The sequence below is a fragment of the Paroedura picta genome, chromosome 18 (assembly GCF_049243985.1).
Source record: "Paroedura picta isolate Pp20150507F chromosome 18, Ppicta_v3.0, whole genome shotgun sequence".
Lineage (NCBI taxonomy): Eukaryota > Metazoa > Chordata > Lepidosauria > Squamata > Gekkonidae > Paroedura > Paroedura picta.
In genome coordinates, this window is record NC_135386.1 from 7,766,052 (window position 1) to 7,791,763 (window position 25,712).

The window sequence follows — 25,712 nt, forward strand, 5'->3', positions numbered from 1 at the left end:
AGCTCCTGTCCCAGGTGGCTTTTGAGCATGCAGGTCTCATGAATCACCAGTATAGCCTTTTTTGGTGGTCAAACAGGAAACACCCTCTTTTCATTTCTACCAGCAGAAAGTTTATTAAATGCAACACAAAGTTTGGTGGCTTAGTCAGATGGCTCCCATATTCTGGAGAGAGACAGAGCAAAGAAATAAGGGACATTCAGGATCATATGGTTTCAACAACATGAGAGTGATCTGTTGACTTCCTTCCCTATCAATCATATTGCATGGAAGGCCACAACACCCCATGATGAACTGAAGGGGCTGTTTGTTGCCCTAACAAGAGCCCAGAGTGACTGGGCTGAGAAGACCAGGGCCTATTCTGCATGCAACAGATAATGCACTTTCAATGCACTTTAGAAGTAGATTTTCCTGTTCCGCACAGGACAATCCAGCTGCCAAAGCACACTGAAAGTGCATTATCCTATGTGTGCAGAATGGGCCCTAGATTGCTACTTCATGCCTTCTTTAGGGGGCCTCTCGTGCAATGAGAATTGCAGACCACAATCATTGGTGAAGCTGAAGCCAGGCAGATATAGCAAGTACAAAACAATAAAAGACACAAGTATTAGTGATTCTACACTAGCAGTGAACAAAAAACTACAAAGCATTTCTCACCAGTAGGTGATGGATCACTCTGGTCATCCAACAGTTCTGTGGTGGCCATTGTGGTGGTCAAATGCCAACAAGTTATTTTTAAGGAATGTCACTTGCTAATACATGGTTCTTAAGGATGAATATTGACCTTTTTGTCTTTCCAGATGGCTGAGAATGGAGTTCCAAACATACCCAAACACATTGTTTTGTCCTCGTTTGTCGTGAATCCAGTGTCGCAACGGCAGTAATAACCTCCGTCTAAGTCAAAGCATTCGCCATGACTACAAATGTTTGGTACTTCTTGACACTCATTGCGATCTGAAGAATGAGAGTTTTGAAAAGTACTGCTTTAGAAAAATGAGCATTGGAATTGCCTCATACTGAATCAATTCCTTGGTCAATTATCTGTGGCTTGTCTATCCCCCTCCTGATTCCAAGAGAGATCTTCTACATTTTCTTTACCTAACAAATGGTTTGGATTGGACAATCTCCCACATCCTATTTCATTAAGTCATCCAATGTTCATGCCTTCAGTAGTTTCTCCAGATCTTATTGTCCTTCAACTCAGTGTCTAACAATCGATTCACCAGGGGTAGTCAACATGTGGTCCTCCAGATGTTCATGGACTACAATTCCCATGGAAATTGTAGTCCATGGACATCTGGAGGACCACAGGTTGACTACCCCTGGATTACACGATCCCTGAACCTGGACAAGTACTTATTCCTGATCTGTCATGGTCAGAGACCACGCAGGCGTGTACACCAAGAGCACTAGATGCAAATACATGTAGTTCACTCACAAACCAACAAACCAATTCTTATTCTTTATTTGATTTTGATCAGATATGGGACATCTGCTTACAGTAGTCCCGAACTGAGGAACCTTCTGGCATTGATCCAATCTTGGCCTCGATCCGATCTGCCAGGGCTTGCTGAAGCTACTCAACTGAGGGCTTTGTTGTCCCCCCCCCCACCTTCCCGCCCCAGCTGCCAGGTCCACCAACACGGCCCACCAGATGTTTTCAGTTAAGGGGAAGCTTTCCTGTATCTCACAAATAATAATTCAGAAACCCATGTGCGTAATCTTCCCTGAAAGCAGAAGCATGCATAAAGTATCTTTTTGTGCTATTTTTCAGACTGTAGAGTTGCATTAATTGAGTTGCATTAATGTTGAACGCGTGAAGATTCTTAGAACATGGGCTCTCTCAAGGCAGGCCACTCGAAACAGAACTGAATTCTGCAGAACACTAAACTGTCTTTTGAACTCAAGTAGTTTAAAAACATTTGCCACCTGTAGACTCCATTAAGATATTGAACGGCAGATTAAGGATTTATGTGCACACAAAACAATCCCAATGTTTCATTTCCATTACAGGTTACATAAAAGTGGTATAATTTATCACCTATCCAACTACTGCACCTTACTACTTCTTCCTAGGAAAGCCAAAGCAAAATTCAGGGAAGTGATGTTTGTGCCAATTTTCATTAGGGCATTGTTGCTCCTATCAGTGACTTCCCTGGGTTTTCCTGTTTGTCTTTTAGTAAAAAAGACTCTCAGGAACAATTATGTTCCTCAACGTGTTGGGTTACAGCCTGTAACCAAACAAAACAGGCGTTTCATTCTCAAAATAAGAATTCTACACCCTTTCCCCCAAGGACATTTAGAAAACAATGCAAAACCAGACTAGGGAAAGGTGCACTTCTGAACATTTAATGCTGTGCGGGAAAATAATCCCAAGAAAATATCAGTAAATAAGAATATGGCCGTGAAACCAGAGAGTTCTTTGTCTAGCAGCATAAGTGGCCGATCTTTGCTTCCAAGGAGCAACAGGTTCTACTACGTATTTGGAAGAAGGGAAAGATGCTTTTAAGACCATCTTTGAATCATCGTAGCACTTGAGTTTGGGCTCTAAATGAGATAACACATTACTGCACAGATAAAGATCACTCTGCTTCTACAAACCTCCTGAAATTTCTCAAGCAGGACAGCATATTTACCAGGACATTAAGCAAAAGAAATGGCATGTGCTGTATAGAGGAAAGGGAAAATACTTCGTGTTCTCTTGGCTAGGTCCTTGTTGAACTTTCCAAGCCAGAAAAACATACAGTTTAAAGGTAGGAAGTTTGATCTTCAAAAATACCACAGTCTGAGAGTCAAAGTACATTATATTAGGAGTACATATTCTGTCCGTGTCCCTTAAGGCAAGCACCATTTCTGCAGTTTTATTTTAGTTATTTAATTACTTGTTAGACGCTGCTCTTGGCTTTGAGAAAGGGCGCTTTTTGTGTTAGGCGTTAATTAACGTAGCTACAACCAGACCCATGGGGCAGCCTGGTGAAGCCGCACTTACCCACACATCTGCCTACTGGTGTGAACCGATAACCAGGTTTGCAATCACAGCGGTAGCTACCCGCCGTGTTGATGCAGTCTGCATTTTGCTGACAGACCTGTCCATTCTGGCATTCGTCGATATCTGCAGAAAAAAAAAATAGGACATCAGAATGAATGGGAAAAAGAACGCTGGCAAATTTTGTAGAACTGTTTACTACTTTTTTTGATACTGCTCTTCCTCTCCGGACTTCAGGATGACAAGTGAGATGTCACCTATTTCAGTTTGTACCTGTTTATAAATTTAATCTCGAATTACGTTTGCAGCGGTCTATGCCGGTCGAAACATCCACCAACCTAATAAGAACTTTTGAAGGTCAATGTACTTCACTTTCTCCAAGGGCTGGGATGGGTGGTAACAACTGTTTCATTTAATATCCACTACTTTGGGGAGGAATACATTGCTTCTATTTGTTGGCCGAACTTACCGAAATTCCTGCCGCTAATAAACCAATGAAAAAATACCCCTTTGGAAATCACTGCTATGTGTTCAAAATGCCTTTGAGGACACCGTCCTTTTGCTGGCTCGAATAGGAGCTCAACTAGAGAGAGAATAACCCGAAGGAGAGCAAAGAAGGATGGCTGTGCAGAACTTCTCCCAGTGAAGGTACCTGTGAGCACTACAGGTCCTTTGATATGTGGGCATCTCAGCAAAGTGGAGGGAGGGGAATACGAAGTCCCCCCCCCCCCAACAACATTAGCAAGGGTCATGACTCTCTTGCAGTGGGGTCCTGAAGTCGGGAGGAGGAAGGAGAAGAACAAGGAAGGCTGGAACACAGAGCAAGGGGGTGGAATCCTGTGTTTTTTTATTATTGCTTCTGTGAAAAAAGCCAGGCAATCCAAAGGGGGTGCCCTGAACTTCCAAACCAATTCCTACTTCCAAACCAGCCATGGTTCTCAAACTGTCTGAAATTAGACTCATTTCTAAGACATCTGTTCTCTTTGGGGCCCCACTTGCAAACTAACTCCATGCTATTGTCTCCCCATCCCTATTATAAAATGCAGGAATCCCCCATTTGTTACCATTGGGCAAGTCTACATTTTGTTTTTCTTGTTTTGTATCCACATGTTGTTACCAAGCACCTGACGGTATTTCATTGCTGTTCTGCACATTTTCATCAGCCAGAGTTGGAAGGGGCCATCCAGGCCATCCTCCTGCTCAATGCAGGATCAGCCTCCACCTCACCCCACAGCCTCCTCCTGGCCTTGGAACTAGGGTTGACAGCCTGCAGGAAACTGGAGGCAGCAAAGCTAATTTCCCCCTCCACTGGTTTACTGACTGGCAAGAGTGGACAGGGGCTTGTGGCAGGAGATATATGGCAGCCCCCAAGGGACCCATCTGCAAGAGAGCCATGACCTCCTTCAAGGTCCTGATCGACAATTTCAGAACTGTAGCCTGAAGGCAATCTTCCCAGACAAAACCATCGGTGCACAAAAAAAGTCATTGTTTGACTAGACAACAGCTGAGAATACAAAATCCTTTCTTTCACACACCCAAGGTGGACGACAATACTCTATGTAACTTGTTATTTCTGAAGACTAATTCTTCGAAACATCTTCGTTCTGGTTTTTTTTTTTAAATTGCAATTCATTACCAGTTCCTAATTAGCATTACTTTTTTTTTTTGACCTACTTTCCCTTCCTGCTGACTGCCTGAGCGGTACTTTTCCATCTGAAAGCCTGCTGGCCCTCAGCAATGCTTTTCTCCCTAGCTCCTTCTCGGTTTATGGCCACAGATGGAGGCACGCCCGTTTCAGACAGCTGCACTCCCGCAATACAGAATATGCTGCAGGCAAGGCCACAGAATGAAAAGCCTACGGTGGCAGAGTTAGACACCCAACAGGCTTTCGAAAGCAGGGGCTTGTTTGTTTTTAAAACCTTGCTTCTGTACGCTGGTTTAGACATCAGGGAAAGTGAGGAAAGCAGAAGTGCAGTTTAGGCAGCTGCTGCTTCTCCCCCCCCCCCAGTTCCAGATGGCTTCTTAGAAGAAGAAGAAGAAGAAGAAGAAGAAGAAGAAGAAGAAGAAGAAGAAGAAGAAGAAGAAGAGTTGGTTCTTATATGCCGCTTTTCCCTACCCGAAGGAGGCTCAAAGCGGCTTACAGTCGCCTTCCCATTCCTCTCCCCACAACAGACACCCTGTGGGGTGGGTGAGAGAGCCCTGATATCACTGCCCGGTCAGAACAGTTTTATCAGAGCAGTGGCGAGCCCAAGGTCACCCAGCTGGCTGCATGTGGGGGAGCGCAGAATCGAACCCGGCATGCCAGATTAGAAGTCCGCACTCCTAACCACGACACCAAAACTGGCTTTCAAACTGGCTCTCACCAAACTGGCTATAGCATCCAGACCTGCTCTCGGGCGTTACCCCTGCATAGGAAATACAGCAGTGGTGATTCTAATTCACCCTCCCGATTTATTTTCTGATTGGAATCCTGCTGGTAGCAAGAGAAATCTGAAGGTATTAAAGCTCGTACGGTTATTGCACGCATGTTCAGGTTCACCAGGAAGCCATCTCCAACTTGAATCATTTCCATCTAACCCAGGAAGACCACCCTCCTTGGGCATGCACTTTTGCCCATACTAAGGAAAATGAGTGGGCAAGGGCTGTTGTGCACAGACATTTTCCCCGAGAGAGCTCAGCCTTAAACACCAGGCTCAGTGTCTCCTCACTCCTCGCCTGACTCAGACTCAGAATACCTTTCTTGGCATACACCAGCGGTTCTCAACCGTTGTAACACCGCGACCCCAACTGCGGCCGCCAACCTGGCGACCCCCGCGGAAGGGGCCAGGCGACCCCCAATTGGGGTCGGGACCCCAAGGTTGAGAACCACTGGCAAACACAATCACAATCCACGGAAACAAAAGGGGTTAGACACTCCTCCCCTACCTGATCTGGGAGCTGTATTCTCTCCCCCTGACCTGTACTTCACCCTCCCCCTCATGAGCGAGGGCCAATCTTACTCCATCTTTCCCTGACCTTTATTCTGGCCCCGCCGGGGTATGCCTCCTATGCTTTCCCGTAGGCTAGGTGCTTGTCATTAGTAGAATCATAGAATCATAGAGTTGGAAGGGGCCATACAGGCCATCTAGTCCAACCCCCTGCTCAACACAGGATCAGCCCTAAGCATCCTAAAGCATCCAAGAAAAGTGTGCATCTTTAACTCAGACTTCTGGCCAGCTGCCAAAGATTCCCTGTTGTGGGGTGAGTCGGCTGCTGACTCCTTGTCGCCGGCTGATGATGTCACTGGCAGGTGATTAGCAAATATTGCAGGAATGGGCTGTTGCAAGGTCCAGCTCTTAGACTTCCTGATCAGCATGGGGCCCAGTAGCAAAGGAGAGCTGTGGCCTGGCTCCATCCCTGGCTCCTGCCACAAAGGCTCTTCCCCAACCAGGCCACAGAAGTGTGGCGGGTTCAGGGCTGACACTGGGGTGGAGGCTGGGTGAAGGGCTGCACCCAGACAACTTTACAGCTCCCAGACATGGGTGCACAGCCATCTTGCATTGGTGGAAACACAAGTGTGGGTACCATAATGCTGTCGCAGTAGAAGCGGCTACCACAATCTTTTTCTTGTGTTGCTGATAACAGCAGTTGCTAATGCACAACACCAGTTCCCTGAAGACAACAAGGTTCATTTGTTGTTAACACTGGGACAAGAGGAAAATGCAGCAAGGCATGATATTGTCTCAGTGTGAATCTCAAAACCTATGCCCCTCACATGCTACACACACCAGCACGCGTGATAGAGGCCGCTGTTTTCACTCAATGGGCGTGGCTTCTGGTGGGGTCCTCCTACCTTCACAGATGAGCAGCTTGTCATTGTAAAAAAATCCTCCTGGACATTCACATCGGAAACTGCCGACCAGATTTATGCAGACCCCGTTCTCGCACACTCCAGGGATCTCCCGGCATTCGTCAATATCTGCATCGGAAAAACTGAAACGTTTGAAACTGAAAATAATATAATAATGATATAACATATAGGAGATGTTATGTCTTTTATAGGTTTTCCAGTTCTCCTCTTGGTATCCCAGACTGCTTTGATATTTTTTTTCCCCCTTCGTGTGAATTAAAACAAGAAAGGAAAAAAAAGGGAATTCCCTCTAAGAATACTCTTGGCTCCCTTTCTGTGAATTCCTGAGTTTTATTCTTCTGGGTCTCAGATTTGGAAATCTTGGCTCGGAAACCTTTCCACATCCATTCTATGCGTATGAAAAACAATCAGCTCGAACCCTTCTCCACGCCTCCTTCTTTAAACAAAAACCCCCTCCCCCCCAAAAAAAAAGAAAATTCGATACCCAGAGGAACTGGTGTGAAATGTCAGATAAAAATCTTTGCTTTAGCAAAGAAAAAAAAATCTCCCAGTTCCTTTCCAACCCCTTGCTGATTGGCAGCAGTCCCAGAACTTCCTTGCTTCTTAGGACCCATGGTCTCCTAACTGAATCTTGATTATAATGTCTTCAGAACTCTACTCTGCCTTCATCCCAAGGAGCCTGGATCAAAGCTGCCAGCAAAGAGAACCTAAGAAGACGACCGGCAAAGCTCGACAGACATGGAGGTTGACTTCTATTATCTTGTTTAGTCTCCACAACTGCCTGGGAAATGACATATCTTGAAAACAATCCCTCTCCTCTTCCCTCCTAAATCATACCATCTGGAATGTTTTGGGTTTTTTGTTTTTTTTTTACAGGAAAATCTCAACAGAATTTAACTCACCAACTGGTAACCCCGTGTAGATGTCAATGAAAAAGCCAGGCCTTTGACTTCCACAGAGTGTTGAAAATTCATCTGAGAAAGGGAAGAATGAACATTGCATGTACGCCAAACAATTGGACAAGAATTTTTTTCCCGTTCATTTTCTGTTTTGTTTTGTTTGGCTGATGGAAATCAGTTCTTAACCTCTGCCTTTGATGACCTGGCTTTCCAAACATGAGACACTTTTCACTCAGCACTGTACCGATTCTGCAAAGTGAATGATTAGGTGGAGGTTGTGGCAAACATGTATAGAAGCCAGACATGTATAGAAGCCAGACTGTGCACAGAGACAGTTATGTGCCTGTATAGGTCTGTGAACATGGCAAGAGGCTTACAGATTATGCACAGTGTGGAGAAATCAGAAAAACAATTTTTTTTGGGGGGGGGGAAGGCGGTGTCACTTGAGGAGACTGGCAGTAGCTTCAGGACAAGAAAATATTTCTTCGCACAATTAACTTGAGCAATTCACTGGATGCAGTGGCGGGGATCAGACAGATTTATGATAGGTCTACCAACAACTAGTTCCCATCATGGCTATGCTGAATAGTAGAGGTTGTGCATTCGGCTATACCCAAATCGAAAAAAATGCCTTTTAGATTTATAACGATCTTGGTATTTTTCAGATTATCGGAAATGGCTGAGCTCCCAAAATCCCCAAAACGTCAAAGTTAAAAGGTGTTTAAAGGGATTAGTCCCTTTAAATGCCTTCCAAGTGAACTTACAATTAAAAGAAGGTGTTTAAAGGAATCAAAGGCCCTTAAATGCCTTCAGATTTTATTTGTGGCTTGGAGAAGGCTTATAAAGGGACCATGGTAGCTTTAAATGCCTTTCTGCCCCCGCCACTGAATGGGGCAACTTCTTTAGGGGACCCCAGAATTGAACCCCCTGGTTTGTTTATTTATTCAATTTATATACCACCCCTCACTGTGGCAGTTCAATCTTTTTGAAACTTGGGGTTGTTTTGAGGAGAGGAACCAGCAGTGACACTGCAAATTTGCTGCCTCTAACTGAAAAAACAGCCCCCCCCTGAGCCCCAGATATCTCTGGATAAATTTCCCATTATACCCCATGGGGATCATTGACTATAATGGTCCCCATACATTATGATGGAGCTAAAAAAATCTGAGATTTCCAAAAACTCCCACATCCGAATACTATGCCAGTACCGAGATTCAAGAATATTGGAAAATATGAGGCCTAGTGGTTTGAGACCAAGTGAGTAAATTACACCCTCCTTATGGTAGATCTTGGGCCTATTTCCCCACAGGAAATTCTGTCAATTCCGTTTTTGCCTTACGCAAACCTCCCATGTCCCATTTTTGTTTACTTAAGCTGAATTTCGGAGATTCTGCCAGCCCATTTTTGCACATGTACACACAGCTTGCACTCAAAACAAGGTGAGGGGAAACGGTGAATGAAAACAACAACGTGACCTGTTTGCACACAGCATACCAATGGTTGATCTGTGCCACTTGTTCTACACATGCTATGTTTTCTCCGTAACTAACCGGTGCTTGGGATGGGGCACTGTTCGCAGGGTCTGTTCCAGGCCCGTCCGATGTTGTAGGAACAGCAGCACATTTTTTTGGTCATGTTGAAAAGCAGCTCTCCGTCACAGGTTTGATTGTCGGCATAATAATTTCGGTAGCAAATACTCCTCCTCATATCTGCAAAGGCAAACGAACAAGGGAAGTTCAGGACCTTGTCTCTGTGTACATCACAAAACCTTACAGGCCACCTTACAGTGATGGGATTTGGGTGCCACGGAAGGCAGAAGGGCATGAGAAATACAAATCCATTGGGTAAGCAAGGCATCTTGAGAGTTCCCCTTAATGGCACAGAGCAATCTGATAGAATATTCCCGATGGTAACAGGGGGCTTAGGGGAGGTGCACCAAAATGACAAGGCTCAGCACTTGGGCAGATTTTGAGTGCCGTCAAGGATGGTGAAGAGAGAGACAGGCATCTGACCCAATGGGGCACGATCCATCTCCTACACAAGAGTAGTACTCTTATGCAGCTCCCATCCACGGCTTGAACTTCCCATGGGACTGTGTGAAAATTGGCATGTGTTGGTTTGGAAAGCCCAAAATGGCAAAATGCAAATGGCCCCTTGAGAAAGGCCAAGATGCTCTGGGACAGATCCTGCTATCAAGAAAAAAATAAGCTAAACATCTTCTTTTTATTAGTAGGATGTTTGCTATTACTCTTCTTTATTAGCACACGGAGTTGAGGCTTTTGGTAGGTGCAGCCTCAAAAGTGCATCACAGTTCTCCTGCAGTGCCAAGTTTACAACATGCACCAATAACCACAGCCAGGCTCCTATCACCCTTCTTTATAAAGCTACTTTAGTTCGAAGGGAGGTTTATATGGGAGAGATTAAGTTGTCACACTATGCCTGCGAGCAGGCCCGGATTTACATGAAAAGAGGCCCTAGGCTATTCCACTTATGTGGTCCTTTCCCCTCCCATTTTTAAGTTTGTAAATTACCTGAGAGAGAATAAAATACATCATTAAAGGTAAAGGTATCCCCTGTGCAAGCACTGAGTCATGTCTGACCCTTGGGGTGACGCCCTCTAGCGTTTTCATGGCAGACTCAATACGGGGTGGTTTGCCAGTGCCTTCCCCAAAATACATCATTACTGTGATATATATATCAATATGTTAAATGAAACATGTTGTGATTGGTACTAACCTTTATAAAAAGAGTGGAATATAGGCCCCTCTTGATCTTGAGGCCCTAGGCTGAAGCCTAGTTAGCCTATAGGGAAATCCAGCCCTGCCTGCGAGCTCTACCACTGACTATAGGTTCTGGAAGGGACTTTAGTTAGTTGGGTCTCAGGCAAAGCCCTAAAGATAACCACTAGTAACTGCAGAACAGAACCCTCTGCTGGTTTCCATTTTCGTTCTGCAGGAACGGGTGGGGAAGAGTCGTTTTTCTGGAAGAGGTTCCTAAAATCCAGCGTTCTTAGGTTACAAGCTCACAGCTATTGAGAAGTTACATCACCATTCATGGAGAAGAAACAGCCTTGCAGCTGTCCCAAGTCCCACGAATGCCCCTTTGGTTTCATAACCCAGAGCGCACTCTTCTAAAAGCCTCGAAAACGCTTGGCAGCAAAGCGCCGCTAACCTCAACCAGCCGTGGGTTTGATTTTAAAATCTCGCTCGGTTTGTGATTTCACATCCTCTTAATGAAATACTGGGAAGTGGATGCCCTTGCATCGTTGGCTCAGCTTTGCTGAGTTCATTGGAGTTTGGACAGAAATCCTACAGAGCAGATGAGACTGAACTTAAAACCAAATGTCTTGTACGACATTTCAGCAAATAACCACAATTAACACGTTCGTGCCTGGGCTTGTTTAGGCGATGGAGGGCAATGTGTAGCCCAGGCTTTTTCAGCCAGGGTGTTGTGAAGGCCTGGGGTTTCTTGGTGGCCCTGGAAGGGTTTCCTGAATGGGTGGGAGGTAATTACGTTTTTTGTAATTGTTAAACATTTGTTGGGTGATATGACCATATATGGTCATGTCAACCTGCCCCGCCTCCCAAAAGGGCCAATGATGGGCTGGGAGAAGAAGAAGAAGAAGAAGAGTTGGTTCTTATATGCCGCTTCTCCCTACCCAAAGGAGTCTCAAAGCGGTTTACAGTCGCATTCCCTTCCTCTCCCCACAACAGACACCCTGTGAGGTGGGTGAGGCTGAGAGAGCCCTGATATCACTGCTCGCTCAGAACAGCTTTATCAGTGCCGTGGGGAGCCCAAGGTCACCCATCTGGCTGCATGTGGAGAAGTGCAGAATCGAACCTGGCATGCCAGATTAGAAGTCCACACTCCTAACCACAACACCAAACTGGCTCTCTGGAGGGGGCAGGAAGGGGAGGGGCCCCAGGTAGGCATGAGCACAGCTTCCCAACCGTATTCTGCATGATTGTGCGACTTCTGGAGTTTCTCAACGCCTGAAGAATTGACTACTTCTCAACAGTAAAAAAGCTGAAAAAGACTGCTGAAGCCCAAAACCATGAACAACATATTTTGGGGCAGGATTCAACACGTAATTTTTAATTCCAGCATTCTTAGTGATATCCCCTCTCCATTTGGTCCTCACAACAATTCCGCGAGGTAGGTTAAGCGCAGAGAGGAGAGACCAGCTAAAAGTTGCTCCATGAGCTTCCCTGGGCCATCGGAGGCTTGAACACTATGGACGTTTTGCCACTAGTTTCCCGAGGAAGGAGTCAGGACTCAATTATGCTTCCCACCATCGAAAGCATCACAACCATCCAACGGCTTTGCCAGCAGAACCTCCCCACTGGGAAGGTCCGTTCATGGATCAGCAGCAGGAAAACTCAGCTTCGCCAGAGGATGCAGGCATATAATTATTTACAGAACGACACTTTCCATTAACAATGGGAAGGAAACCGTAAACTCTAGCCAGGCTCTCTTCAGATTCATTAGAGGTCTTATCCTTCCCCCACCCCCTTCCCCACGCTGGTGAGCAAGAAGAAACAGACCCGCACTGTTGATTTGTGAAGACTGGCTGGGCGCCACTGAAGCTCAGCCACGGAGGAATGGCGCGGAGGGCTCTCGTCGGGCTGTAAAGCACTCACCCATACAGTTGTTCCCACCGTTGACTTGCAAGTAGTCAGGAGGACAAATGCAGGTGTAATTGCCAATGGTGTTGTAGCAAGTGCCAGGCCCACAGATGCCAGGGGTGGCACACTCGTCAATATCTGCAGGGGAAGTACAAGAACGCAGGCTAGTATCGGAAAGGAGAAGAGACAAGGTACAGCTCAAGCTTGCCTAGAAGCCACTCTGCCTCGCAGCAGACAAGCTTGCCTAGGAGCCATTCTGCCTTGTGGCAGACAAGCTTGCCTAGAAGCCACTCTGCCTCGCTGCAGACAAGCTTGCCTAGAAGCCACTCTGCCTTGCTGCAGACAAGCTTGCCTATAAGCCACTCTACCTCGCTGCAGACAAGCTTGCCTAGATGCCACTCTGCCTTGTGGCAGACAAGCTTGCCTAGGAGCCATTCTGCCTCATTACAGACAAGCTTGCCTAGAAGCCACTCTGCCTCGCTGCAGACAAGCTTGCCTAGATGCCACTCTGCCTCGCTGCAGACAAGCTTGCCTAGGAGCCACTCTGCCTTGCTGCAGATAAGCTTGCCTAGAAGCCACTCTGCCTCGCTGCAGACAAGCTTGCCTAGATGCCACTCTGCCTCGCTGCAGACAAGCTTGCCTAGGAGCCACTCTGCCTTGCTGCAGATAAGCTTGCCTAGAAGCCACTCTGCCTCGCTGCAGACAAGCTTGCCTAGATGCCACTCTGCCTCGCTGCAGACAAGCAGAGAATGAGGTGGCTGGATGGAGTCACTGAAACAGTGGGTGTGAACTTAAGTGGACTCCGGGGAATGGAAGAGGACAGGAAGGCCTGGAGGATCATTGTCCATGGGGTCGCGATGGGTCGGACACGACTTTGCACCTAACATCAAAAACAAGTCTAATTTATATACTGCCCTTCCCTGAGATCTCAGGGTGGCTTGTGACAATGCATAAAATAGTTAGCACATTTTAAAAAATCTTGGAGCACATAGTTTACATTACTAAATACTGTTGGGGGAGGGGGAGGAGTCAAGTGCTCAATTCTGAACCAACACAGCTAGCTCACCATCACACACTCGGGTCTCTTCGTTCAAGTAGGATCCAGGTTCACACTGGCACTGAAAGCTGCCGAACGTATTGATGCACCTTCCTCCTTGGCAAAGGCCAGGTAGTTCTTGACATTCGTCGATATCTATGGAACGGCAAATGCACACACCTCATTCAAAAATACTGCAAGAAGCAAAGCCTACCACCAATGCTACCTGGCCCACCACGGAATGCTGTAATGCCAACGGGGAATCAACAACAAACGTTCTGACTTGATCTCCCCACTTCTACCCTTCCCTAATGTCTCAGATGGCTCTTGAATTGCTGCTTATTGAAAATTGCACGGAGACCACTGAACGGGTAGCCAAGTTTTTATCTATAGTAATGACCCATAGTGAAGATGAAACTCAAGTACTTTGGCCACCTCATGAGAAGGAAGGACTCCCTGGAGAAGAGCCTAATGCTGGGAGCGATCGAGGGCAAAAGAAGAAGGGGACGACAGAGAATGAGGTGGATGGATGGAGTCACTGAAGCAGTCAGTGCAAACTTAAATGGACTCCGGGGAATGGCAGAGGACAGGAAGGCCTGGAGGATCATTGTCCATGGGGTTGCGATGGGTCGGACACGACTTCGCACCTAACAACAACAATGTATTTGTATTTGCTGCTCCCTTGCCTGTTGCAACTTCCCTCACAGTTTTTAGACTTGCATGACAGAACCGATTTGTATATTGTTTTATATTGAGAATGCCATTAAAGGTTTTGCATTGTATTGTATCGTAACGGGGAATCAAAAATCGACATTACCTTCCAAAATGACTGTAATAGGGTTGGGTCGGAATCCTTCCCCTCCCGGGCACAGCTGCTTGTATTCGGCTGAAAAGGGAAGACGTTTTGCGTGTGAGGTGGACGTGATTTGAGGTCACACACGATCCAGTTTAGAATTAACACTCGCTAAAGATAAATGCAGACTGGGAGGCAGATTAGCCACTTACTTGAGTTCACAGCCGGGCAGTGTTCGCAGGGAATCCCCCAAGCTTTGCCAAGGGAACAGCAGCAGGAGGCTTTGGACACCCCGACCCCGATTTCATTGCTGCAAGCTGTGCCCCCATTGTCTCCTCTAGGTTTGATCTCCAGGTAACAGTAGCCGGAGCGGGTATCTAAGGGACAAAAGACCCAAGTGTTTCAATTGCAGAGACCCTGATGTAAGGGGTGATCCCGTTCTGTGGCAGTTTTCAGCTCCTAAGTAATGCTACCCCTTAACAGTCATGAAAGATCTGTTTTGCTATGACCACCCCTAATTAAATCTGTTCCACTTAATATTTCTGGTAAGGGCTTGGAGGAGAAGCTGGTCTCGTGGCTTACACTTAACACACACTCCGGGTGGCTGTCCCGCCCGAGTGCCTCCTCCTCCAACCTTGCCTGTCTGTCCAGCAGCCAGCCAATCGCCTTCTGTCCCCCACCCCTGACCACCCCCTCCTCCTTCCACTTCCCTTCGAGGCTCGGAGGCTGCAGATCCCTATTGCATGAGAGCTACCCTTGCCGGTGAGTTTCCTTCCCGGGAGCCTACAGCCTGCAGCCTTTCCAGGTCCTGGGGAAAGGGAAAGGCCATCCACAGACTTCTTCCACCCATTCCTCTGGTGGAAGTTCTTTTTCCATTGTATTCCTGAATGCAACGGGCTTTGCCCCTAGTATATAAATAAAACCCAGGCCAGTTGCCATTCACTATCCAGCTACCAGGCAATAGCATGCCCACTAAAGAAACCTTCCCCTAACTTCAATGGCTCTTCCATTGTAAGTAAAGCCATTTAAGTTGGAGAACTGGGTTCAAACTTTGCTTCTTGCAGTGGTAGGATAGGGTGGTAGGATACATGTGGTGTTTAAGAGCACCCAAACGTTAGTAATTGACAAAGGAAGCAACGCTTACCAACACATCCAACACGAGTGGGATTCAGCTCAAAATCTGGGGGACATTCACAGTCATAACTGCCTGGGGTATTGATACAAGTGCCACTAATACAAGTGGTGGGGTCTGCACATTCATTGATATCTGTAAGAAGAAAAACAAAGTTGATAGCAACTGGGAAACAAGCCAACGTCTCCAGGACAGTGGCACAAATTTCCAGATGTGTGGACTTTGGTAGACGTTTCAACTCAGCTCAAGCAAAGAACCCAAAGAAGCTTGAGTTTGCTAAAGAAGCTCTTACTTTCTGGCCAGGAGGGTATCAAGGCCCATAGAGAATCCTCTATGGGCCTTGATACCCTCCTGGCCAGAAAGCAAGAGCTTGTAGTAGTAGGAAGAAGTGACCTGATAAGGTTTCCTGGTGTATATATCTATATCTTCCTGGTGTATATATCTATATGTTTTAGGGTGCTTAGGGCTGATCCTGCGTTGAGCAGGGGGTTGGACTAGATGGCCTGTATGGCCCCTTCCAACTCTATGATTCTATGATCTGTATCTCTCTCTCCATCTATCCATGACATAAAACACAGATTTACTGCAGTTATAGTTTAGATTAGATGTAAAGCATTGAGCACTCTCCCCTAGAAATGTATGGTTAAAGCTCCTCTAGATCTATTCAGTTCTAAAGGCCTACTCAAGAAGATGTCAAATGTGGGAAAACCCCAACAGGAGAGGCAACTGAAGGAGGGGGAACTGAACATAGCCCAACCTGTATAATCAGCGAGAGCCAAATTCACATGATTTGCCCTCTGAGCCTACTCAGCAGAAGAGATGCAAAGATCTTAGATAAACTGCTTGCAGAGAATCTTGCACTGAAATTCTAAGCGGAATTACACCTTTGAAGTCAACAGGTTTCCATTTAGGATCATAATGAAAAATTCTTCAATACCACTAAAGAAAGTCAATTGGAGTAACACGGCCATGTTTACAAAATGCATCTTTACCTGTGCAGTTACCACCAGTTCTGTCCAATTCGTATCCTGTCTCACACTGACATCGAAACAGTCCTGGAAGGTTGTGACACGTTCCATAGACGCAGACGTCCGGAAGGGCACATTCATCAATATCTTTATTAATTGGGGGAAAAGAGACAACAGTTCTACTGATTATTTTTTTTCCTCAAGAAGAACCTTTTGGGGCAGGATTCATTAATTTTCGAAGTGACACACAAAACTGGATACAGAAACATCTGCATGATCCTTTAACTCAACAAACGGACTCCCCATTTCAGTTGTAACCGAGTCTATCCCTCTCTTCCCGTAGACTGAAATATCCCCTTTCCCAAGTTCCCCATGAATGGCTGAGAAGTTGCAAGTAGAGGGACCTTTCAAATCGTACTTAGATTTTGCAGACATATTTTACCATGTTTTTGAAGAACCAGCAAGAGAGACTTGCGGTTTCTATTTTCTGCAAAGGCCCTACATAAGACCCCCATTTTCTATTACTTGTTCCATGTACCGGAGGTTGAGTAGCAGCAATCTCTATAATAGCTTTCCCCTCTGAATGCTCAGCTTTGATGCGTTCTTTCTTGCTTTGCATCAGATGATGAAAGAAGCAATAAACATTCTGGAAGCTTCTCTCTTCCTCCGAAGCACAATGCAAAATGACAGACTGGGCCTCTTGGCTTCACCACCCTCCCACTCCTGCAGAGTGCTGGGGAAGGGGAAGGATCTTTTCACGTTCTGAAACATTTCTGAAGTCTGTCTTGACTTGGACATGGACCACATTTTTAACTCTCGTGGCTACGGCCACACAAGCAAAATCAATGTTAACGATAAAAAAACAGCAGACATGAAAGCTGCCAGAAGTAAACTTGAATAATCAGTCAAACCAGAAAATACAAATACAAAATCTCCCAAGGAAGCCCTCATTGTTGTTTCCTTAGGAGACAACCTATATAGTATGTTTAAGTAAAAACAAAACAAAACAAGGTATCTGAACCAAAACAAGATAATTATCTTGCCTAGTTTTTATTAGATGAATGCTTTAAGAATACCCACAGGCCCACAAATAAATACATCAGGAATCCAGTATGATTATTAAATTAAGTTATGATCTCTGCTGAATTACCTTCACAGGCTTTTGCATCTGCGCTTGGCAAAAATCCCATGTCACATTCACAGCGATAACCTCCTGGAGCATTTAGGCACTGCCCATTTTCACAGAGACTTGGGTTTTCGGAGCATTCATCAAGATCTGGGGGGGGGGATGTGAGAGGGAAATAATTGAGTATAAATCTATTTAGAAGCATAAATAAATAAATAAATAAATAAATAAATAAATAAATAAATACATAAATAAATAAATAAATAAATAAACAACAACAAACACACAAATAAATAAATAGTCTTTCAGGTATGTGAAGAAACAGCAGAATTTAAAGATTAGAAATTCCATATTAGCCTCAGGAGAAAATAAAATATAATTCTGTTGACAGTTGGTCAAAGCAGAATCAAGATACCATGGGATTTTACTTTAACATTTTTATTTTTCATCACTTATTGAAGTAGCCTAAACAATTGGCTAATGAGAATAAAACCTCATAGTGGATGATCGCTAGAAATAATTGTTAAAATGTCTTTCCTGTACCTCAGCCCACATCTGTATCACTCTCAAATTTGAAACAATGTTCCTTTTCCATTTCCAATAGTCTTACTTATAACAATTTGACCTAATCATGGCTATGATCTAAATAAATTTCTAAATAAACAGAGACAAAGGGCAACCTTCTCTTACCATGCAGTAAAGCTAACATTTTGGCAATAAATTCATTCATAGTTACGCAGGTGTACAAGTATATATTAGGTCTATCCATTTCCTAAATGTCACATTAAAAACTCAACTCAGTCAAATGCCTTTTCTTTGTATAACAAAAAACTGTAGCGATTATTAAACCTATATATCTAACATTCCATCCCCGCCATAGAACTTGCTTGTTCATCCCTTATAAATACTGCTGAAACTCAGCCAGATTGCCAATACCAAAGTCAAAACTTTATAATAATAAAAAAATAATAAAAAATTATTTTTACCTGCCCTTTTCTGAAGGTTTAGTGCAGTAACAATAAAGTAATAATTGTCATATTCAAACATTCTACAACCAGATTAAGTAGAAGAAGAAGAAGAAGAAGAAGAAGAAGAAGAAGAAGAAGAAGAAGAAGAAGAGTTGGTTCTTATATGCCGCTTTTCCCTACCCGAAGGAGGCTCAAAGCGGCTTACAGTCGCCTTCCCATTCCTCTCCCATTCCATTAAAACCTGTCTTTAATTTCCCAGTGGAAGAGTAGAGCTGATATGGTGAAAGCTGATGTTTTGGGAAGGGAGGCCAGAATTTCAGTGTCATTTCATCTATATTTGATAAAAAGATGGGCCTGGTCTAGTTTTTATTCATATTATTATGTTAAATCTCCAACCAAGTCTTTAGAACATTCCCTGATGTAGGGAATCAGGGCTGTTTAAAAAGGAATTGGCCATAATTCTACTACAAAAGTCTGATAGTACACGCAAGGGATTTCATCTGTTCCAACAACGTATTGTATTATATCAGTCTAATTTCTTTTTATATATTGTCATAGCTTGTTCCGACTGATCTCTGAGTTCTACTGATAACAGCAGGATTATCTTTTTCACTTATTTGCTAATATCAGTCCTTTGGGAACCATCTGTTTAAAAAAAAAATTACCAAAGTACGCAACAAACTCTTCTAATATATCCAGCTGTAAATGAGATGATAATCCTTTATTAGCCATTGGGATAATGCAGCACTGTTTTATATCTCCTTTACTTGAAAAGAATCTTGCTAATATCTTTTTCCTGGCTTTTTGCCATATGCATGTTTTTTCTACTTCTGCCTTTAAGATATAGCTACTAATAAAGTGTCATGAAACAACGTGGCAGACAACAAAACCAATTCCAGCTTAATCTCCAAATCAGATAGAAGTCCTTTAGGAAAACTGTGTGTCTGTCACACACACACACACAATATAACTCCAGTAAATTAAAATTATTCAAGAAAAAATGTTAGGGAATGGGAGTTTGGATTCTGAGATTCTACTTCACAAATTGAAGGGTAGTGCTCTAGTGGAGCCTTTGAATTTAACTCAGATTGGTACAGTACAGGAATGGGCTATTCTTACTGTCCCTATCCCTGTAGAACGGGAATATTTAGAAAGGGAACTGGGTTGTGCATGAATTTCCTATATTCCACTTCCAGGATTTTAGAGGCAGCCTTCTTCACTGCTTAAGAGTCCTTGTGGAATCAATAAACTAGGACTGAAGAAAGTACCTTTCTACCTATTCTAAATTGCCCTCTCCCACTTTGACTTAAATGAACCAACGACCAAAGCTAGTCAGTGCTCCTGAGGAACAGCCACTTATGATAAAATTTGGGACTGGCACCCCCTCAATCTAAGGAGCAAGTGTTAGATGAAGAGATACTGATCCAAGAGTAATCTCACCTGTACAAGTGAATCCATCTCCGCTATATCCTTCTTTACACAGGCAACGGTATGATCCAAGGGTGTTCTTACAATCAGCATGCGGGCTGCACATGTGTGTGCCATTGGAGCATTCGTCCAGATCTAAAGAGAACACCCCCCAAAAAAACTTACATTAATAAAAACACAGTCATTTAGCATTGCAAACTTGATGTATGCTCTATTTCAAGAATAATGAAAAGTCCTGCAGGTAGTAAATCTGTGTAGAAAAACCAAACTGAAACAGCAAGTGGCCCCTGGGGCAAATTGTGTTGCCATGAATCAACTGGAATATTTCTGTAAATAATAGATGACTTAGTGATGAAAGTGATGGAAACAAAAGTTCTGAAGAAGATACACCTGCAGAAACATAAGATTCTGAAAGAGGGAAGGGTTCAGTGGTGGAGCGCAAAGTCAGCATGCATAAAAGCCCAAGTTCAGTGCCTGATTTCAGGTAGAAAGTGCTGAAGAAGACCTTCCTCTACTTGAGAAATGCTACCAAACCCTAGGCTATGCAGACTAAACAACCCACTCCTACACAAAGGAAGCTACATATGTTTCATAAGAAATAATACCACCCACCAATGTTAAACCCACCGAAGGTTAAACGGACCAAACAGAATGCCTTGAGCTCACCTGTACATTTGATACCGTCTCCAAGCCAACCAGGGCTACAGCTGCATTTAAAGGCTCCAGCTGTGTTGGTACATATAGCATGCCGGTCACAATTATGGGCTCCGATTTCACATTCGTTAACATCTGTGAAAGATAGGGAAATGGTGTGTCATCTTTTCCCGAAATATCTCAGGGCAAGCATTCATTCCACGTTTATTCGTTTATTTTGTTTTTATTCTGCCTTTTTGTCTGAGCCTCAGGGCACATTACGACTGAAGCAATGCACTGCTGAGCAGTATAGCGGCAAGAAAATCAGAGGACGTAACAACAATGAAATAATATAAATAAAACAACGTCACAGGATCGGAGAACTGCGCAGTGAAATATTGCATTACATAAATAGTTATAAAGCTGGTTTACGAACACAGACTTTTTAAAAAACTAGGCAGCATAATATACACAATTAAATCCCACAGACATGAATTACAACATTATTCACTTTCTACAAGTGGTCTCTTGAACACTTCTGTCTTTGGTTTCTCATCTAATGACCAATTGGTGCAACTTTAGGCACAGTATGCAAGCAACCCAAAATTACTGTACCTTTCCCACTCCTGGAACAATTCCTCAGCGAATACCCAAATCAGCCTCACATGGCCAGAGCCAAGTACAGCTTGATTATGGTGACGGTTTACTGTAGGGTACCCTTCCCAACTCTCAATATTTTCAGGCATGCCACTTGGATATTTGCCCTTGGGATTATTTTTTTTAATTGCGCAATATTGCATATTGCTTAACAATATGCAGCAAGAAAATGTATAGTTTTGAACATGTGTTGTATCAGGACGCTGGGAATATAAGAAATGTGGACAGCTCCCTTTTCCCCCCAGCACCTGTGCATGAAAACAGGCCTCCGATGTGTTTTGGTAGGAAACATCAGACCCAGGGAAGTTTGGACAATGCTGTGCAGGAATATTCAGGAAAACTGGGACAGGAACGGAGAGGCAGAAAGTTGTGCAGAGGTACAAAACCCACAGCATTAAGGCTGTCCGTGAGTGGTCCTTGGGGAGGTCTTATCAGTCAGATGAGTCAAGAACAGACCAAACCTTGGCAATGGGTTGCTAAGTTGCTAAGACAGCCATGCCAATGTTACACTGTCCCGAAATCCCCATAGCAACATGAGTCTGGCAATACAGCTGGAGCTTGGCTGCCTCGACAAAAGGGTCACAACCATCTCCATTCGGAGTGGAGGCTTTGGCCTTTCAAGCAGCACCATTAAATCTGATTGGCTGCATGGGGTAGTGACATCATCGTGTCAACAATCTAATCCCCAACGGGATGGGAGGAGTCAGAAACCAACTGTGTTTGTTTTTGCACACAAAAAAATAGTGCACCAAAGCAACAGTTGAGAGGGGGAACACAGTGATTACACACAGGCACAAAATTATGGGGCACAGTTAAGTTTGGGAAAGTATTTTGTACACTGTTGAAACTCTGTTTTCACCTCTAGCTTTTCTTGGGAGGCAAAGATTCAGCACAACTCCAGTTTTAGCCAGAGGAGGCAGTATGAGGCCCTTCCAGTACAGTGGTTTCCAAACCATGTTGGCTCTCAAATTATAATAAAAAATAACACCCTTTCAAATTCTTGGTTTTCTGGAAGACCACTGTGAAGTAGGTTGCAGCTCAGCATGACTAAAGACACCCGAAAATTGGCTCCGAAGAAAGAAGAACAAAATTTTCATTCACTTGACGGGGCAAAGGGCACAGTGTCAAGACTGTACAAACATTTTCTCTATCTCCCCTCCCCTTCCTAATCTTGTTTCCTTGCAACATTTCCCTTTGTGTAAAGTTGTGGCGAGCCAATGAAAACAAACATTTTATTCCAACGCTGGCCCTGCATCCTCGGTCTGTCCCGGGCTTCTTCTGACCAGAGCTCATGGAATTCCGATCCTTGTAAGCAGCTTCCATTAACATGAAGTGGGCTGGGGGGGTGTGTGTGTGTGCATTTTTCACGGCAAGTCTGCATCACGCACACAAACAGAGGAAACTAGAGGGGTCTGAACCGGCTGTCACAAAGCCCAGTTGTTCATGAAACCCGTTCATGAAGTTTCCTAGTAGATGGGCAAAAACTGCAGCCTGTTCTTCCAGCCTGTACTGCCTGATGCAGTAAAGTGCTGCTGCATGGAGAACATGTACGTAGGTCCTTCAAGACTGCAGGAGATGAAGATGGACAACACCAGCAGCAGCAGTAACAACATTCCTCCTTTCACTTTGAGTTTATCTTATGCCATTGAGTGAAAGCAGAACTGAGGTCACCCTGAGGACCAACGTTGCATGTTTGCTAACTCCAGAAGACTTCATAATTACGTTAATTGCAGAAAAGCATATGTAGAAACTCGGTGTTTTCTTCTCTGTGCCCTACAGACAAGCTCCCTCTTCTCTCTGCGTTGTTGACAGACACCCTTTCCTCCTACTTCTGTTCATCTCCCTAACAGAATTATCTACTCTATGCCCCACAAATCATGTGCCCCTTTCACCCCTTTCCTACTGCACCATCCCCTTGTCTGCTGACCCTTTGAAGAAGAAGAAGAAGAAGAAGAAGAAGAAGAAGAAGAGTTGGTTCTTATATGCTGCTTTTCTCTATCTGAAGGAGTCTCAAAGCGGCTTACAGTCGCCTTCCCATTCCTCTCCCCACAACAGACACCCTGTGGGGTGGGTGAGGCTGAGAGAGCCCTGATATCACTGCTCGGTCAGAACAGTTTTATCAGTGCCGTGGCAAACCCAAGGTCACCCAGCTGGCTGCATGTGGGGGAGTGCAGAATCGAACCTGGCATGCCAGATTAGAAGTCCGCACTCCAAACCACTACACCAAGCTGGCTTTATTTCTTATTAGCCCACCTCCAGACTCCTGTGTACCTCCCTCCGTTTCTGTTACACACTACACACTCCCCTTGCTTCACCAGGCTCAGTTTTGAAGTTCAGTTAATGAACTAAGATACATATTAACTAAGGTATATATACACTGCTTTTCTTCCCTCCATCATTCTCAGCTCCTCATCCATTAGACACAATAATGACCCTGCGAGGTAGACTAGCCAGAGAGAGACTGTCCCAAGTCTCTGGCAATTTAAAACTGTGAAAAGGGCCTTGGTTCAGTCATTCTTGACTCTTTGCAAATTCTCCCTTTTGCCGAGTTCCTTCTTGAGACAATATAGTAATACAGTCAAATCGCTTGGTAGACCCGCCCGTCTCCTGGCCAGCATTTAATGCAGATGATTAAAAACAATGGCACAAAACCAGCTCCACTTTCTGTCACGGGCAATGTAAATCTTTGCCTGAAAACCAAATATTTCCTCGCATTTTGCCCACTTTCTTTGTGAAGACAGAAAAAAGGTTAACAACTGGGATCCCATGTCAGTGGGTGGATTATAGGCACGATAAATGATTGAGGGCAAGGAGGGGGTGGGGGTGAAAATGTGTTTACATGTGAAAATGGAAACAATCAGTAATGGCAAAGGAGATGAAATAGCGAGATGCAACTGTAATCGCACCCAGTGGACATTGTGTAGTTCAGGGGTGGCCAGATTGTGGCTCTCCAGATGTTCAAGGACTACAGAGACCATGAGCCCCTGGTCGGGGGGCTCATGGGAATTGCAGTTCATGGACATCTGGAGAGCTACAATTTGGCCACCGCTGATTGTAGTTTGTTCTAGGAAACTAGGAACCTACATTTCAAAGCTACAAATCAGAGGGGGGGGGGACGACAGTGTGGGTGCATTTGGCACATCTGCAAGAACAAAGTAATCAATTCTCCCCAATGTGCCTCTCCCCCCCCCCCCATCGCAGCAAGCTGTCTGACACGGAATGCATGTTATATTTTAATCGACTTGGTCACTAAATGCTGTGTCACTGAGGTCTCCTGTCTGGGAACGGGAAACAGAACCGCTGGCATTAAAACAGAGCAGTCGGATCAGGCCTTCAGACAGAGCCCACCATTACATTTTAACAAAGGAATCTGGACAGTGAGGATCACAAAGGAAAACAGAAAGGTCCAGCTCACTCCATTGTTTGCCTTCCAGGAGCAGCTGCAACTATGACATTCGTGTTTGGGCGAAAAGTTTTAAAAAAAAAGGGAAGGGGCCATGAAGCCGACTGATAAGAGCCCTCAACTTACTGTGAAGAAGCATTTAGAAAAGGATCCTTAGGTGGAATATTACAATGGTCAAGAAAACCCTACCGTTCCCTGGGGTGGCCAATTCTTGGAGATATGGGGTCGTGCCCAGAAAGGGACCTTAGTGGGTTATAGTGCCACATAGTTCACCTCAATACAGCCATTTTCTCCAGGGCGACTAATCTCTGTCATCTGACAGTTCAGTTGTAGCTCTGGGAGATCTCTAGGTCCCCCCATAGGTAGCCAACCCTGCCCCATTCAGCTGCACCACTACTGTTAGTCCTTCCTCACTTTGCAGCTGGCTACTGCCCCTCTTCCTACTGTTTCCCAATCGTTCTGTTCCCCCAAAATCTTTCAGTTTTGGGCCCCCACTGTCCTTATTTTCCTAACATCACCCAGTATTCTGTCTCTCCTTTGCCCCCTGCTGCTCCTGGGGCAATGCAAATGAACGTTACCAAAAAGATTCAAGCAAGGCATCCCTCTGCTGCAAAAATTCAACCGGCCAAGTTTCTGTCCAACATAAAAGCAAGTTACATTGGTCCTCCTGCATCTGTAAACAATGGCTGGAAAGCTAAGCCCAAGGAATGCAATGGCAGACATGGAACTTTAACAACACAGTCAAAACAGCCTCTTCTCAAGGCCATGTTGCAATCCTAGCTGTTCAGCCTTCCACCAGAGAAAGGGGCTGCGTGGGGCAATATCATGCTGACAGAGGTGGAAAATGGGGAAAATGCTGGTGGCTTATTTGCTCCTATCAGTAAGATTTCTACTGGATTATAGTCTGCCCAAATTCTTAATAAGTTTCCCGTATTCTTCATTAACATGACTGTGAGAAGAAAGCACCCCAGGAAGGAGAGTTCAGTCTTCCCCTTCCCCTAGAAATGCTAAGATTTTTAAGGGTGGGGAGCTTTTTATGTGTGGGAAGCACACATGACTCTTCCATCTGCATTCCAAAATGGTACATGAGCATTTTTCTGAATGCTTAGATCGGCCTTTGGTACTAGAATGTCAGTCCAAGAAGGACAAAGGATCGCCTAGACCTCGCTCAGCTCATAAGCAAACAAGTAGGAAGGCAGCTGTTACTAATG

General features: G+C 44.7%; 1 protein-coding gene across 1 annotated transcript in view; it reads right to left on the reverse strand.

Annotated features, from left to right (window-relative positions):
* The window catches only part of FBN1 (fibrillin 1), a 172,795-nt gene that overhangs the window by 30,742 nt on the left and 116,341 nt on the right, over nt 1-25,712 (reverse strand). Inside the window, exons 33-46 of the mRNA XM_077317419.1 lie at nt 20,475-20,597; nt 19,821-19,943; nt 17,437-17,562; nt 16,311-16,433; nt 15,331-15,453; nt 14,399-14,563; nt 14,211-14,279; nt 13,424-13,549; nt 12,373-12,495; nt 9,283-9,441; nt 7,736-7,807; nt 6,816-6,941; nt 2,987-3,109; nt 826-951 (exon numbers count right to left, since the gene is read on the reverse strand). Of these exons, the coding sequence (XP_077173534.1) occupies nt 826-951; nt 2,987-3,109; nt 6,816-6,941; nt 7,736-7,807; nt 9,283-9,441; nt 12,373-12,495; nt 13,424-13,549; nt 14,211-14,279; nt 14,399-14,563; nt 15,331-15,453; nt 16,311-16,433; nt 17,437-17,562; nt 19,821-19,943; nt 20,475-20,597 (1,707 nt within the window). The remainder of the gene's footprint in view (nt 1-825; nt 952-2,986; nt 3,110-6,815; nt 6,942-7,735; nt 7,808-9,282; nt 9,442-12,372; nt 12,496-13,423; nt 13,550-14,210; nt 14,280-14,398; nt 14,564-15,330; nt 15,454-16,310; nt 16,434-17,436; nt 17,563-19,820; nt 19,944-20,474; nt 20,598-25,712) is intronic.